General features: G+C 48.0%; 1 protein-coding gene across 1 annotated transcript in view; it reads left to right on the plus strand.

Annotated features, from left to right (window-relative positions):
- Positions 1-18,496, plus strand: part of LOC115173255 (CUB and sushi domain-containing protein 2) — a gene marked incomplete in the record, with an annotated part of 501,741 nt that overhangs the window by 252,594 nt on the left and 230,651 nt on the right. The window contains 2 exon segments of the mRNA XM_029731172.1: positions 5,153-5,269; positions 12,753-12,866. Coding sequence (XP_029587032.1) covers positions 5,153-5,269; positions 12,753-12,866 — 231 coding nt within the window.

The raw sequence follows: 18,496 nt of genomic DNA on the forward strand, positions 1-18,496 counted from the left end.
ATAAATTCCAACAAATTAACTTTTAAGAATGCTCACCGGTTAATTGAAATGCATTCCAGGTGACTACCTTGTGAAGCTGGTTGAGAGAATGCGAAGAGTGTGCAAAGCTGTCATCAATGCAAAGGGTGGAAACTTTGAAGAATCTCAAATATAAAATATATTTTGATTTGTTTGATACTTTTTTTATTACATGATTCCATGTGTTATTTTATAGTTTTGATGTCTTCACTATTATTCTACAATGTAGAAAATAGTAAAAATAAAGAAAACCCTTTGACCGGTAGTGTATATGTGAGTGTGCTGATGCATATTCTGTAGGGTTGTGTGCCAACGTGTTTAATCCTAACTAACAGGACTTCCTGTATCTCTAGAGTCCCCTATACAGTATTTCCACTTCAACCTAACATGATACCTGCCTTACCTTTCTTCTTCAACCTAACAAGATACCTGCCATTCTTTTTCTGCTTCAACCTAACATGATACCTGCCTTACCTTTCTGTTTCAACCTAACATGATACCTGCCTTACCTTTCTGTTTCAACCTAACATGATACCTGCCATTCTTTTTTTTGCTTCGACCTAACATGATACCTGCCTTACCTTTCTGTTTCAACCGAACATGATACCTGCCGTGGCTCTATGCTGCGTGGCTGATAAAAGCTTCTTGGGGCTCTATTTTCGGGCTCCAGTCAGGAGGCGTAAGTGTTATGTCAAAACTGGCACTGTCATTTTCCAGCCCTTACTCCAGGTACGGCAATTACCTGTCAGCAGCTCACTTGCGCTGTGCTGGGAGGGATGAATTGTTTTCAGGTATTTCTGTCATATGCGTCGTAGTGAGTGGACCAAAACGCAGTGGGTATATGTAAGCTCATCTTCTTTTATTGAAAAAAACAAAAACACTTATACTAAACAAACGACGAAAAACAGTCCTGTAAGGTTCACTGACAATACACGGAGACAACTACCCACAAAACCCATGGAAAAACACACCTACTAAATAGGACCTTCAATTAGAGGCAACGAGGAACAGCTGCCTCCAATTGAAGGTCAACCCAAGAAACTTAAACATAGAAATAGACACACTAGAACAAACATAGAAATATACTAACATAGAACATAAACCAAAAAAAAAGAAACACATAAAACAAACACGCCCTGCCACGCCCTGACCAAACTACAATAACAAATAACCCCTTATACTGGTCAGGACGTGACAGTTTCCTTAAAAACATTTTTCAATATGCCTATTTCTGTCAGTGCAACTAGAGATATTTTAAGACTGACCAAAAGCTGGTCTTACCGGTAACGAATTTGGTTTTGCCGTTGGTTTTGCCAGTGAAGCTGCACTCAGTAGCCTTATGTACATCACCAATGGTTTATTACAATATCACGAGCAGCAAAACAATCAACAGACATTCCTCTGTTTTTTAAATATTATATTAGACATTATTTTTGAGTTTGGATTATGTGTGATGCCCATTGCATTAATTGTGTCAGTGACTGTAGGAAGCATGTGTCACGGTTGTCGTCGGTGAAGGAGGACCAAAACGCAGCAGGTACGTGTAGGCTCATCTTGACTTTTATTTATATTCAAAATGAACGTACAAAAATAACAAAACATGACCGATCAACAAAAAAACAGTCTGGTAAGGCACAAGGTGAAACACAGAACAATCACCCACCAATAACAAACACAAACACACCCTAATATATGGGACTCTCAATCAAAGGCAGATAGACAACACCTGCCTTCAACTGAGAGTCCCAACCCCAATTAACCAAACATAGAACACACTCACCAGACTACACATAGAAATACATAAACATAGACCATCAACCAAAAACCCGGAAATACTAAATCAAACACCCTTTAAACAAACACACCACCCTGAACCACATAAAACAAATACCCTCTGCCACGTCCTGACCAAACTACAATACTAATTAACCCTTATACTGGCCAGGACGTGACAGTACCCCCCCCTTAAAGGTGCTAACCCCGGAAGCACCTTTAAAACAAAAAACAAAACAAAAACAACAACCCCAAAGAACAAAACAAAAATTCCCCCTTACTAAAGGGAGGGTGGCTGCCGTCAACGACGGCACTGTGCTACACCCCCCCCCTCCCCAACCCACCTATATCAGGAGGTGGCTCCGGTTCTGGCCTTTCCAGGCAGTCGGGCCACTCTGGCAGTTCGGGGCAGTCTGGCCAGTCTGGCAGCTCGGGTGCAGTCTGGCAACTCGGGGCAGTCTGGCAACTCGGGGCAGTCTGGGCAGTCTGGCAACTCGGGACAGTCTGGGCAGTCTGGCAACTCGGGACAGTCTGGGCAGTCTGGCAACTCGGGACAGTCTGGGCAGTCTGGCAACTCGGGACAGTCTGGGCAGTCTGGCAACTCGGGACAGTCTGGGCAGTCTGGCAGCTCGGGACAGTCTGGCCGCTCGGGACAGTCTGGGCAGTCTGACCGCTCGGGACAGTCTGGGCAGTCTGGCCGCTCGGGACAGTCTGGGCAGTCTGGCCGCTCGGGACAGTCTGGGCAGTCTGGCCGCTCGGGACAGTCTGGGCAGTCTGGCCGCTCGGGACAGTCTGGGCAGTCTGGCCGCTCGGGGCAGTTCAGGGCAGTCTGGCCGCTCCGGCAGTTCAGGGCAGTCTGGCCGCTCCGGCAGTTCAGGGCAGTCTGGCCGCTCCGGCAGTTCAGGGCAGTCTGGCCGCTCCGGCAGTTCAGGGCAGTCTGGCCGCTCCGGCAGTTCAGGGCAGTCTGGCCGCTCCGGCAGTTCAGGGCAGTCTGGCCGCTCCGGCAGTTCAGGGCAGTCTGGCCGCTCCGGCAGTTCAGGGCAGTCTGGCCACTCCTGCAGTTCAGGGCAGTCTGGCCACTCCTGCAGTTCAGGGCAGTCTGGCCACTCCGGCAGTTCAGGGCAGTCTGGCCACTCCGGCAGTTCAGGGCGACTGTTGACTGGCGGGCAGCTCCGACGACTGTTGACTGGCGGGCAGCTCCGACTACTGTTGACTGGCGGGCAGCTCCGACGACTGTTGACTGGCGGGCAGCTCCGACGACTGTTGACTGGCGGGCAGCTCCGACGACTGTTGACTGGCGGGCAGCTCCGACGACTGTTGACTGTCGGGCAGCTCCGACGACTGTTGACTGGCGGGCAGCTCCGACGACTGTTGACTGGCGGGCAGCTCCGACGACTGTTGACTGGCGGGCAGCTCCGACGACTGTTGACTGGCGGGCAGCTCCGACGACTGTTGACTGGCTGGCAGCTCCGACGACTGTTGACTGTCGGGCAGCTCCGACGACTGTTGACTGGCGGGCAGCTCCGACGACTGTTGACTGGCGGGCAGCTCCGACGACTGTTGACTGGCGGGCAGCTCCGACGACTGTTGACTGGCGGGCAGCTCCGACGACTGTTGACTGGCGGGCAGCTCCGGCGACTGTTGACTGGCGGGCAGCTCTGGCGACTGTTGACTGGCGGGCAGCTCCTGCCCCATCACACAGCCCTTGTGCCCCCCCCTAAAAAATTATTGGGGGTGACTCTCGGTCTCCCAATCCTTGCCAGCCTTCTTCCGCTGCTTGGTCCTTTGAAGGTGGGTGATTCTGTCACGGTTGTCGTCGGTTAAGGAGGACCAAAACGCAGCAGGTACGTGCAGGCTCATCTTGACGTTTATTTATATTCAAAATGAACATACAAAAAATAACAAAAACACGAACGATCGAACAACAAAACAGTCTGACTAGGCACAAGGCTAAGCACAGAACAATCACCCACCAATACCAAACACAAACACACCCTATTATATGGGACTCTCAATCAAAGGCAGATAGACAACACCTGCCTTCAACTGAGAGTCCCAACCCCAATTAACCAAACATAGACATACACTCACTAGACTCCACATAGAAATACCTAAACATAAACCAAAACCCGGAATTACTAAATCAAACACCCTTTTAACAAAACACACCACCCTGAACCACATAAAACAAATAACTGCCACGCCCTGACCAAACTACAAAACAATTAACCCTTATACTGGCCAGGACGTGACAGCATGTTTAGGAACAACAAATTATTTTTTAAAAGACTGCTTATCGTTTTTTTGGTTTATCTTTTGGTCCAAAAAAATGTATATTCCACTGTCACATGGCGGGAATTTAAATCTCTGTCCGTGGTGCTGAATCTGCTTGTAGGCCATTAGCCTGTTGGCCACATGAAAGGTAAACAAACAAAGTCAATAATGGCCATATCAATAGAGATTGTAGGTTATAGCTATGTAGATTTAGGAGCAGTAGACATTCCCCATTTCATTTTATATTGGACTTTTTTTCCAGCTGCTTTGAAAAGTTTGGATGTTAGTGAATTGAATCCTGCGTATCGCCAATGTCCATACCATCAGACATAAATCGTTTTACAGTAGACTTATATCAATTTGAATGCTATTTCACAATATATATTTCCGTATCGAAGACATGCGTATTTAGGAAGTATTGGATAGACCTATATTTTGTTATTTTGTTTCTGTAGGAAATGTAACGAACTAGGCTATAACGGACTAACATTGTAATTGGAGTTGATGACAACGCAATGCAAAAAATACCGTAAATGCACAATTAGAAACGACCGCCTATTTAGCCATGGAGAGTGTTTTGATTGGCCAGTGAGGGTTCAAGCCTCGACACACCTTAAACTTGTTTGTTCATCAAAACTCAGCCCTTTCGTGCCAGCTAATGCGCCCATAATGCTGTGAAAATAGCACAAAAAAAGTATATTTATTTATATATATATATATATATATATATATATATATGTGTGTATATATATAGAGAGAGAGAGTGAGCGACACAGCTCAAGCCTCATCTCTCCAAGCTAACCCAGAGAAACACTTAGTAAACATTGCAATTTCACTCAAGCCAACACAAGGGACACCCAGCAGCCGAGCCGGCGACAGACAAGGCTTTAACAACAATGGAACGAGAGAATGGTGGAAGGAAAACAGAGAAATGGAATATCTCTAACGCTTCTCTCTGTCTGTCTGTCTGTCTGTCTGTCTGTCTGTCTGTCTGTCTGTCTGTCTGTCTGTCTGTCTGTCTGTCTGTCTGTCTGTCTGTCTGTCTGTCTGTCTGTCTGTCTGTCTGTCCCTCCCTCTCTCCTTCTAGCTCTGTGTGGAGGGCAGTATTCAGGGTTGGAGGGTGTGGTCTTGTCTCCCGGTTACCCTGGCAACTACAGCAGTGCCCGGACATGTCTGTACTCGGTGGTCGTGCCCAAAGACTACGGTGAGAAAGCATGTCTATATCTTTTCACTCCTGGGTAGAAGTTGCCCTTTAGGCACAGATCTAGGATCAGTGGAACCTATAATCTAATGTAATAACTTCTAGGGACACTTCATCCTACCACCCTCCCTCTCAGAAACCTCACAGTAATTGTTTGATATAATGGGGGAGAATTCATTATGTTGTCCTTTGTATGTCTCGGACAAATATTACCACTCTCAGGAACAGACAGAGTATTTCACTCCTTACCCTGACACAATGTCTACGTCTCTCTCTCTCTCTCTCTCTTACACACACACACACACACACACACACACACACACACACACACACACACACACACACACACACACACACACACACACACACACACACACACACACACACACACACACCATCATCATCACACACCCCTTATGATGTCCTGCAAAAGAGTTTGAGCATCTGTCAAACCATACAGAAGGAAGAACACAGAATGTAGCAACTCTCTGTGTTTGAAAGCTTCGGTCCACTTCCTGGTAATGTCATTTGAAAATGCTGTGCCCCCACATAACCTTTAACCTGTCTGTCTGCTGGGAGGTCTGAGCAGATCCCAGTGGCACCATCTCTCAGAATCACACGCAGGTCAGAGTTTTTGTTCTGGAGGCAACACTGGCTCTTAGCTGGAACAAAGTCATCAAATCTTACCTTAAACCCTAACCTTATACACACTGCTAACCCGATTAAACCTAAACCTAACCTTCAATTATTTTTTACAAATATAACCAATTTTGACTTTGCAGCTGGCCTATCTAAGGGGGAAATCGCTAAGTTCTGCCTCAAGGACAAGAGTCGTGACAATCAAGGTCAACGTGCGAATCACAGCCACACACACACTCTCCCCCTCCTCTCCTTCCTCCCTCCATCTCTCTCAGAGGGTGCAGGGTGATAATCAGGTATTCACCTTGTGTTTCTTCAGGGCTGGTGAACCTCCATCCATCCGTCAATCCCTCCTTCCCTACCTTTCCCCTCCTCACTCTTTCACCCTGCGGAGTCAAACACATGGGGAAATACAACATAATTAAGGCTCCCATTTGCATTTGTCCCCGTCTAATGACAGAGCACCCTGCCTCAGATCTGTCCACCTGCATCCAAAATGGCTCAAAATACCCTATACAGTGCACCTTATGGGCCCTGGTCTAAAGTAGTGCACTAGATAGGGAATAGGGAGCCATTCCCCATAGGGCCCTGGTCTAAAGTAGTGCACTAGATAGGGAATAGGGTGCCATTCCCCATAGGGCCCTGGTCTAAAGATGGAGATGAAGATGGAGAGACCTGAGGCAGGGTAAAACCACAAACCCTTCTGCTTCATTCTCCCCGGTCTATCTGTTCGGACAACATCCTAATGGGCAGCCATGTTGGAGGAGGAACCACTACCACACAACATCCTAATGGGCAGCCATGTTGGAGGAGGGACTACTACCACACAACATCCTAATGGGCAGCCATGTTGGAGGAGGGACTACTACCACACAACATCCTAATGGGCAGCCATGTTGGAGGAGGGACCACTACCACACAACATCCTAATGGGCAGCCATGTTGGAGGAGGGACCACTACCACACAACATCCTAATGGGCAGCCATGTTGGAGGAGGGACCACTACCACACAACATCCTAATGGGCAGCCATGTTGGAGGAGGGGCCACTACCACACAACATCCTAATGGGCGGCCATGTTGGAGGAGGGACCACTACCACACAACATCCTAATGGGCAGCCATGTTGGAGGAGGGACCACACAACATCCTAATGGGCAGCCATGTTGGAGGAGGGACCACTACCACACAACATCCTAATGGGCAGCCATGTTGGAGGAGGGACTACTACCACACAACATCCTAATGGGCAGCCATGTTGGAGGAGGGACCACTACCACACAACATCCTAATGGGCAGCCATGTTGGAGGAGGGACCACACAACATCCTAATGGGCAGCCATGTTGGAGGAGGAACCACTACCACACAACATCCTAATGGGCAGCCATGTTGGAGGAGGGACCACTACCACACAACATCCTAATGGGCAGCCATGTTGGAGGAGGGGACCACTACCACACAACATCCTAATGGGCAGCCATGTTGGAGGAGGAACCACACAACATCCTAATGGGCAGCCATGTTGGAGGAAGAACCACACAACATCCTAATGGGCAGCCATGTTGGAGGAGGGACCACACAACATCCTAATGGGCAGCCATGTTGGAGGAGGGACTACTACCACACAACATCCTAATGGGCAGCCATGTTGGAGGAGGGACCACACAACATCCTAATGGGCAGCCATGTTGGAGGAGGAACCACACAACATCCTAATGGGCAGCCATGTTGGAGGAGGGACCACACAACATCCTAATGGGCAGCCATGTTGGAGGAGGAACCACACAACATCCTAATGGGCAGCCATGTTGGAGGAGGGACCACACAACATCCTAATGTGCAGCCATGTTGGAGGAGGAACCACTACCACACAACATCCTAATGGGCAGCCATGTTGGAGGAGGGACTACTACCACACAACATCCTAATGGGCAGCCATGTTGGAGGAGGAACCACACAACATCCTAATGGGCAGCCATGTTGGAGGAGGGACCACTACCACACAACATCCTAATGGGCAGCCATGGTGGAGGAGGGACCACACAACATCCTAATGGGCAGCCATGTTGGAGGAGGAACCACTACCACACAACATCCTAATGGGCAGCCATGTTGGAGGAGGGACTACTACCACACAACATCCTAATGGGCAGCCATGTTGGAGGAGGGACTACTACCACACAACATCCTAATGGGCAGCCATGTTGGAGGAGGGACCACTACCACACAACATCCTAATGGGCAGCCATGTTGGAGGAGGGACCACTACCACACAACATCCTAATGGGCAGCCATGTTGGAGGAGGGACCACTACCACACAACATCCTAATGGGCAGCCATGTTGGAGGAGGGGCCACTACCACACAACATCCTAATGGGCGGCCATGTTGGAGGAGGGACCACTACCACACAACATCCTAATGGGCAGCCATGTTGGAGGAGGGACCACACAACATCCTAATGGGCAGCCATGTTGGAGGAGGGACCACTACCACACAACATCCTAATGGGCAGCCATGTTGGAGGAGGGACTCCTACCACACAACATCCTAATGGGCAGCCATGTTGGAGGAGGGACCACTACCACACAACATCCTAATGGGCAGCCATGTTGGAGGAGGGACCACACAACATCCTAATGGGCAGCCATGTTGGAGGAGGAACCACTACCACACAACATCCTAATGGGCAGCCATGTTGGAGGAGGGACCACTACCACACAACATCCTAATGGGCAGCCATGTTGGAGGAGGAACCACTACCACACAACATCCTAATGGGCAGCCATGTTGGAGGAGGAACCACACAACATCCTAATGGGCAGCCATGTTGGAGGAAGAACCACACAACATCCTAATGGGCAGCCATGTTGGAGGAGGGACCACACAACATCCTAATGGGCAGCCATGTTGGAGGAGGGACTACTACCACACAACATCCTAATGGGCAGCCATGTTGGAGGAGGGACCACACAACATCCTAATGGGCAGCCATGTTGGAGGAGGAACCACACAACATCCTAATGGGCAGCCATGTTGGAGGAGGGACCACACAACATCCTAATGGGCAGCCATGTTGGAGGAGGAACCACACAACATCCTAATGGGCAGCCATGTTGGAGGAGGGACCACACAACATCCTAATGTGCAGCCATGTTGGAGGAGGAACCACTACCACACAACATCCTAATGGGCAGCCATGTTGGAGGAGGGACTACTACCACACAACATCCTAATGGGCAGCCATGTTGGAGGAGGAACCACACAACATCCTAATGGGCAGCCATGTTGGAGGAGGGACCACTACCACACAACATCCTAATGGGCAGCCATGGTGGAGGAGGGACCACACAACATCCTAATGGGCAGCCATGTTGGAGGAGGGACCACTACCACACAACATCCTAATGGGCAGCCATGTTGGAGGAGGAACCACTACCACACAACATCCTAATGGGCGGCCATGTTGGAGGAGGGACCACTACCACACAACATCCTAATGGGCAGCCATGTTGGAGGAGGGACCACTACCACACAACATCCTAATGGGCAGCCATGTTGGAGGAGGGACCACTACCACACAACATCCTAAGGGGCAGCCATGTTGGAGGAGGGACTACTACCACACAACATCCTAATGGGTGGCCATGTTGGAGGAGGGACCACACAACATCCTAATGGGCAGCCATGTTGCAGGAGGGGCCACTACCACACAACATCCTAATGGGCAGCCATGTTGGAGGAGGGGCCACTACCACACAACATCCTAATGGGCGGCCATGTTGGAGGAGGGACCACTACCACACAACATCCTAATGGGCAGCCATGTTGGAGTAGGGGCCACTACCACACAACATCCTAATGGCCAGCCATGTTGGAGGAGGGACCACTACCACACAACATCCTAATGGGCAGCCATGTTGGAGGAGGGACCACTACCACACAACATCCTAATGGGCAGCCATGTTGGAGGAGGGACCACTACCACACAACATCCTAATGGGCAGCCATGTTGGAGGAGGGACCACTACCACACAACATCCTAATGGGCAGCCATATTGGAGGAGGGACCACTACCACACAACATCCTAATGGGCAGCCATGTTGGAGGAGGGACCACTACCACACAACATCCTAATGGGCAGCCATGTTGGAGGAGGAACCACTACCACACAACATCCTAATGGGCAGCCATGTTGGAGGAGGGACTACTACCACACAACATCCTAATGGGCAACCATATTGGAGGAGGGACCACACAACATCCTAATGGGCAGCCATATTGGAGGAGGGACCACTACCACACAACATCCTAATGGGCAGCCATGTTGGAGGAGGAACCACACAACATCCTAATGGGCAGCCATGTTGGAGGAGGGACCACTACCACACAACATCCTAATGGGCAGCCATGGTGGAGGAGGGACCACACAACATCCTAATGGGCAGCCATGTTGGAGGAGGAACCACTACCACACAACATCCTAATGGGCAGCCATGTTGGAGGAGGGACTACTACCACACAACATCCTAATGGGCAGCCATGTTGGAGGAGGGACTACTACCACACAACATCCTAATGGGCAGCCATGTTGGAGGAGGGACCACTACCACACAACATCCTAATGGGCAGCCATGTTGGAGGAGGGACCACTACCACACAACATCCTAATGGGCAGCCATGTTGGAGGAGGGACCACTACCACACAACATCCTAATGGGCAGCCATGTTGGAGGAGGGGCCACTACCACACAACATCCTAATGGGCGGCCATGTTGGAGGAGGGACCACTACCACACAACATCCTAATGGGCAGCCATGTTGGAGGAGGGACCACACAACATCCTAATGGGCAGCCATGTTGGAGGAGGGACCACTACCACACAACATCCTAATGGGCAGCCATGTTGGAGGAGGGACTCCTACCACACAACATCCTAATGGGCAGCCATGTTGGAGGAGGGACCACTACCACACAACATCCTAATGGGCAGCCATGTTGGAGGAGGGACCACACAACATCCTAATGGGCAGCCATGTTGGAGGAGGAACCACTACCACACAACATCCTAATGGGCAGCCATGTTGGAGGAGGGACCACTACCACACAACATCCTAATGGGCAGCCATGTTGGAGGAGGAACCACTACCACACAACATCCTAATGGGCAGCCATGTTGGAGGAGGAACCACACAACATCCTAATGGGCAGCCATGTTGGAGGAAGAACCACACAACATCCTAATGGGCAGCCATGTTGGAGGAGGGACCACACAACATCCTAATGGGCAGCCATGTTGGAGGAGGGACTACTACCACACAACATCCTAATGGGCAGCCATGTTGGAGGAGGGACCACACAACATCCTAATGGGCAGCCATGTTGGAGGAGGAACCACACAACATCCTAATGGGCAGCCATGTTGGAGGAGGGACCACACAACATCCTAATGGGCAGCCATGTTGGAGGAGGAACCACACAACATCCTAATGGGCAGCCATGTTGGAGGAGGGACCACACAACATCCTACCACACTAATGGGTGGCCATGTTGGAGGAGGGACCACACAACATCCTAATGGGCAGCCATGTTGCAGGAGGGGCCACTACCACACAACATCCTAATGGGCAGCCATGTTGGAGGAGGGGCCACTACCACACAACATCCTAATGGGCGGCCATGTTGGAGGAGGGACCACTACCACACAACATCCTAATGGGCAGCCATGTTGGAGTAGGGGCCACTACCACACAACATCCTAATGGCCAGCCATGTTGGAGGAGGGACCACTACCACACAACATCCTAATGGGCAGCCATGTTGGAGGAGGGACCACTACCACACAACATCCTAATGGGCAGCCATGTTGGAGGAGGGACCACTACCACACAACATCCTAATGGGCAGCCATGTTGGAGGAGGGACCACTACCACACAACATCCTAATGGGCAGCCATATTGGAGGAGGGACCACTACCACACAACATCCTAATGGGCAGCCATGTTGGAGGAGGGACCACTACCACACAACATCCTAATGGGCAGCCATGTTGGAGGAGGAACCACTACCACACAACATCCTAATGGGCAGCCATGTTGGAGGAGGGACTACTACCACACAACATCCTAATGGGCAGCCATGTTGGAGGAGGGACCACACAACATCCTAATGGGCAGCCATATTGGAGGAGGGACCACTACCACACAACATCCTAATGGGCAGCCATGTTGGAGGAGGGACCACACAACATCCTAATAGGCAGCCATGTTGGAGGAGGGACCACACAACATCCTAATGGGCAGCCATGTTGGAGGAGGGACCACTACCACACAACATCCTAATGGGCAGCCATGTTGGAGGAGGGACCACTACCACACAACATCCTAATGGGCAGCCATGTTGGAGGAGGACGGGAGGGAGAGATGGAGAGAGAGTGATGACAGACCCCTAGACTGACGGATGTTTCTAGATGAGTCAGCAAAATATTGTGCCCTAACCAGTTCAAGAGCCAGATCACTGTCAAGTCTATCTCTGTCTCTCTGTCTCTGTCTCTGTCTCTGTCTCTGTGTCTGTCTGTCTGTCTGTCTGTCTGTCTGTCTGTCTGTCTGTCTGTCTGTCTGTCTGTCTGTCTGTCTGTCTGTCTGTCTGTCTGTCTGTCTCTCTCTCTCTCTCTCTCTCTCTCTCTCTCTCACATCTATCTTTCCAACCTTTTCAGATCTTAGCAATCACCTAAGAAGTCAATATTATTATATTATATTTCCTGTGACGCAATCATTTGATACGGTCTTATAATTGTTTAACAACCATATATCTTCCTGTTTTCTTCTTTTCTGTCTTCTTCAGTGGTTTTCAGCCAGTTTGCATTCTTCCAGACAGCTCTGAACGACGTGGTGGAGATCCACGATGGGGCAACGCAGCACTCCAGGGTCCTCAGCTCTCTGTCTGGAACACACACAGGTACACACTCACACACACACACACACACACACACACACACACACACACACACACACACACACACACACACACACACACACACACACACACACACACACACACACACACACACACACACACAACCACACACAGAGTCAGGAGGACAGTTAACGTTGTCAAATAGAGCAGCAAAATCAACAATAGCTACAGTAGCTAGCCGACCACTGGATACCCATTAATCTCAATACAGGTTTTGTTAGCATTGGAACGTGGCAGAGCGTAGGTTACACACTGTTTCTCCATAGCTCTGTCAGGGATCTGTCCCAGCCAACACAATCAGGAGCCAAGTGATTTAGATTAGAGAAGCTGACGTCAGCAGGTAGTTGTTATATTATACAGGTGAGGGCCGTAAACACCAATCAACCGAGACATCCAATCTAAGGACACACTGGGACATCCAATCTAAGGACACACTGGGGCATCATATATAAGGACACACTGGGCCATCCAATCTAAGGACACACTGGGGCATCCAATCTAAGGACACACTGAGACATCCAATCTAAGGACACACTGGGCCATCCAATCTAAGGACACACTGGGCCATCCAATCTAAGGACACACTGGGCCATCCAATCTAAGGACTCACTGAGACATCCAATCTAAGGACTCACTGAGACATCCAATCTAAGGACTCACTGAGACATCCAATCTAAGGACACACTGAGACATCCAATCTAAGGACTCACTGGGACATCCAATCTAAGGACTCACTGAGACATCCAATCTAAGGACACACTGAGACATCATAGTATGCCTGCATAATAAACAGGATGTGAGTGAAAACAGGACGTGAATGAAATAGCGGGTAATAATGTAGAGGTTTTAAAGCCACCTTCACCGGCACCATGAGTTACACTGAATGTGCAAAACATTTCCATGACAACCAGGTGAATCCAGGTGAAAGCTCTGATCCCTTATTGATGTCACCAGTTAAAAATTATTTGGGAAACTTAGTGGGGCACTAGCGTCCCACTTCAACAACATCCGGTGAAATTGCAGAGCGCGAAATTCAAAATACAAAAAAATCATAATTATTAAACATTCATGAACATACAAGTGTCATACATCGTTTAAAAGCTTAACTTCTTGTTAATCCAACCGCGTTGTCAGATTTCAGAATGGCTTTACGGCGAAAGCACACCATGCGATTATCTGAGGACAGCGCCCCGCACACAAAAGCATAAAAAAAAAAATCCAAACCAGCAGAGGCATCACAAAAGTCAGAAATAAGGATAAAATAAATTACTTATCTTTGAAGATCTTCCTCTGTTTGCAATCCCAAGGATCCCAGCTACACAACAAATGGTCGTTTTGTTCGATAAAGTCCTTCTTTATAACACAAAAAAGTCAGTCAGCGCATTTGATTCAGTAATCCACCCGTTCCACTCGTTCAACATGCATACAAAGGAATCCCAAACGTTACCAATAAACTTCGTCCAAACAAGTCAAAGAACGTTCTAATCAATCCTCAGGTACCCTAATATGTAAATAAATGATACAATTTAAGACGGAATGTAGTATGTTCAATACCGGAGATAAACAACGAAGTGCGCACCTTCATCCAAGTGCAACACAACACTACAGTCCAAAATGAGAGAAACCTTGAAAAACTACAATTACTAAGTAATTTAAAAAAAAAACAAGCCTGAAACCCTTTCTAAAGACTGTTGATATCTAGTGGAAGCCATAGGAACTGCAATCTGGGAGGTATTCCTTTGAATCTCCCTTAAACAAGCATTTCAATAGACTGTGACCTCCAAAAAAAAATTAATTCTGGATGGATTCTCCTCGGGTTTTCACCTGCCATGTCAGTTTTGTTATACTCACAGACATTATTTTAACAGTTTTAGAAACGTCAGAGTGTTTTCTATCCAATACCACCAATGATATGCATATCCTAGCTTCTGGGCCTAAGTAACAGGCAGTTTACTTTGGGAACCTCATTCATCCAAACCTCCGAATACTGCCACCTAGCCCGAAGAAGATAACAGATTAATCAATGAAGAGAAGCAGTGAGGTATCTGTGTAGAGACGCAGCGAGAGATAGCTGTGTAGAGAAGCAGCGAGAGGTAGCTGTGTGAGAAGCAGCGAGAGGTAGCTGTGTAGAGAAGCAGCGAGAGGTAGCTGTGTAGAGAAGCAGCGAGAGGTAGCTGGGTAGAGAAGCAGCGAGAGGTAGCTGTGTGAGAAGCAGCGAGAGGTAGCTGTGTAGAGAAGCAGCGAGAGGTAGCTGTGTGAGAAGCAGCGAGAGGTAGCTGTGTGAGAAGCAGCGAGAGGTAGCTGTGTAGAGAAGCAGCGAGAGGTAGCTGGGTAGAGAAGCAGCGAGAGGTAGCTGTGTGAGAAGCAGCGAGAGGTAGCTGTGTAGAGAAGCAGCGAGAGGTAGCTGTGTAGAGAAGCAGCGAGAGGTAGCTGTGAAGAGAAGCAGCGAGAGGTAGCTGTGTAGAGAAGCAGCGAGAGGTAGCTGTGTAGAGAAGCAGCGAGAGGTAGCTGTGTAGAGAAGCAGAGAGGTAGCTGTGTAGAGAAGCAGCGAGAGGTAGCTGTGTAGAGAAGCAGAGAGGTAGCTGTGTGAGAAGCAGCGAGAGGTAGCTGTGTAGAGAAGCAGCGAGAGGTAGCTGTGTGAGAAGCAGCGAGAGGTAGCTGGGTAGAGAAGCAGCGAGAGGTAGCTGTGTAGAGAAGCAGAGAGGTAGCTGTGTGAGAAGCAGCGAGAGGTAGCTGGGTAGAGAAGCAGAGAGGTAGCTGTGTGAGAAGCAGCGAGAGGTAGCTGGGTAGAGAAGCAGAGAGGTAGCTGTGTAGAGAAGCAGCGAGAGGTAGCTGTGTAGAGAAGCAGAGAGGTAGCTGTGTGAGAAGCAGCGAGAGGTAGCTGGGTAGAGAAGCAGAGAGGTAGCTGTGTGAGAAGCAGCGAGAGGTAGCTGGGTAGAGAAGCAGAGAGGTAGCTGTGTAGAGAAGCAGCGAGAGGTAGCTGGGTAGAGAAGCAGCGAGGTAGCTGGGTAGAGAAGCAGAGAGGTAGCTGTGTAGAGAAGCATCGAGAGGTAGCTGTGTAGAGAAGCAGCATTATCTAAAGTTGGTTACACATTTTAATACTGTTTTAGGGATGGAGTTAGAGATGGAGAGAGAGATGGAGAGAGAGAGATGGAAAGAGAGAGGGATGTAGAGAGAGAGGGATGGAGAGAGAGATGAATGGAGAGAGAGGGATGGAGAGAGGGATGGGGAAGGACAGAGAGGGATGGAGAGAGAGAGAGGGATGAGAGAGAGAGAGGGAAGGACAGAGAGGGATGGAGAGAGAGAGAGGGATGAGAGAGAGAGGGATGGAGAGAGGGATAGGGGGAGGGGAGGTCAGAGGGGGAGGGGAGGTCAGAGAGGGATGGAGAGAGATGGATGGATGCAGAGAGAGGGATGGAGAGAGAGAGAGGGATGTAGAGAAAGAGGGATGGAGAGAGAGAGGGATGAAGAGAAAGAGGGATGGAGAGAGAGAGAGGGATGTAGAAAGAGAGGGATGGAGAGAGAGATGAATGGAGAGAGAGATGGATGGAGAGAGAGAGGGAGAGGGAGTTAGGGATGGAGAGAGAAAGGGATGGAGAGAGAAAGGGATGGAGAGAGAAAGGGATGGAGAGAGGGATGGAGAGGGATGGAGAGAGGGATTGAAAGCTCTAGGGAAATGGTGTGTCTGAAAGAGTGAAAATGGAAACAAAGGATTGAAAGAATGTGCAGGGGTAGAAATAAGAGAAAAGGAAGAGGGATTTAGAAAGAGAAAGCGAGAAGAGAGGGAGCGATATCAAAGAAAAGTCGTACAATTGTGCAGTGCACATGTCCATCTCTCATTGCCTCAGATCTATGGCCTGACAGACATAATATTACAACTGTTTCCTGTCCGGTGGCAGCAGTCTCAGAATACACACTTTACACTTCAATAAACAGAGAGAGAGAGAGATATCAACTGGTCTAGGCAGCTCATTGGCCTTCTCTCAAACCAAGCATATAGCGACACAGCAGAGCTGAGATTTTCTACCATTAGAATACAACTAGCATTTAATTAGCAGCATAGCGGAGCTGAGATATTCTACCATTAGAATACAGCTAACATTTAATTAGCAGCATAGCGGAGCTGAGATATTCTACCATTAGAATACAGCTAGCATTTAATTAGCAGCATAGCGGAGCTGAGATATTCTACCATTAGAATACAGCTAGCATTTAATTAGCAGCATAGCGGAGCTGAGATACTCTGCCATTAGAACACAGCTAGCATTTAATTAGCAGCATAGCGGAGCTGAGATATTCTACCATTAGAATACAGCTAGCATTTAATTAGCAGCATAGCGGAGCTGAGATATTCTGCCATTAGACCACAGCTAGCATTTAATCCCACAGAGAAACACAGTCACTGATATACCCTACAGTCTACATCTATAACCACCTAAAACACAGACACAAGCTGATACACAAAAGATGAAATGTTCCTTTAATAAGCCCACTCAAGCTAAATACATATGTCAGTTTTAGCATAAGGCTCGGAAGTGTTAAATGATGTCGTGGCATACTTGACAAGCTGTTATTATCCAATCAGTGGTCAAATCAAAGTAATCATGACATGAACATAACATTTAAATAAAGCTTTAATTCCTTATTATGGTAACCATCACTGCAGAAAAACATGACAACATTCCGGGTGTTCAGCAATACATTTTTTTTTTTACGTGCATTAATATGCCAGATACAGTGCCTTCAGAATGTATTCATACCCCTCGACTGTTTTTAACAATTTTCTTGTGCTACAGCCTGAATTTAAAATTGATAAATATGTGGAAGATGGGGTGAAGAAGAAACCTGACATTGAATATCCCTTTGAACATGGTGAAGTTATTAATTACACTTTGGATGGTGTATCAATACACCCAGGTCACTACAAAGATACATGCGCCATTCTTAACTCAGTTGCCGGAGAGTAAGGAAACCTCTCAGGGATTTCAACATGAGGCCAATGGTGACTTTAAAAACAGTTACAGAGATATAATATAATTTAGGATGGATTAATGGGTACGTTTGTCATCATCAAGGACTAACATGTTTTTTAGGATAAAAAATAAATAAAACAGAATAGACCTAAGCTCAAGGCCACATCCTTGAGGAAACTTGGATCAGTCTGCTTTCCAACAGACACTGATAAATTCACCTTTCAGCAGGACAATAACCTAAAACACAAGGCCAAATCTACACTGGAGATGAATTCACCTTTCGGCAGGACAATAACCTAAAACACAAGGCCAAATCTACACCGGAGCAGCTTACCAAGACGACATTTAATATTCCTGAGTGGCCTAGATACAGTTTTGACATAAATCGTCTTGACAATGTACGAAAAGACATGAAAATGGCTGTCTAACAATGATCAACAATCATCTTGACAAACCTTGAATAATTTTGTTTTTAAAGAATATAATATAATATTATTATTTAATAGGCACATAATGTACAGTCCAGTTGTGCCCTTAGAGACTTACACACTTTGACATCACAGAGTATCTTGTGTAGATCGTTGAATAAAAAAAAAATATATATATATATATAATAAATCCATTTTAATCCGTCTTTTG

This window comes from Salmo trutta, chromosome 34, assembly GCF_901001165.1.
Source record: "Salmo trutta chromosome 34, fSalTru1.1, whole genome shotgun sequence".
Lineage (NCBI taxonomy): Eukaryota > Metazoa > Chordata > Actinopteri > Salmoniformes > Salmonidae > Salmo > Salmo trutta.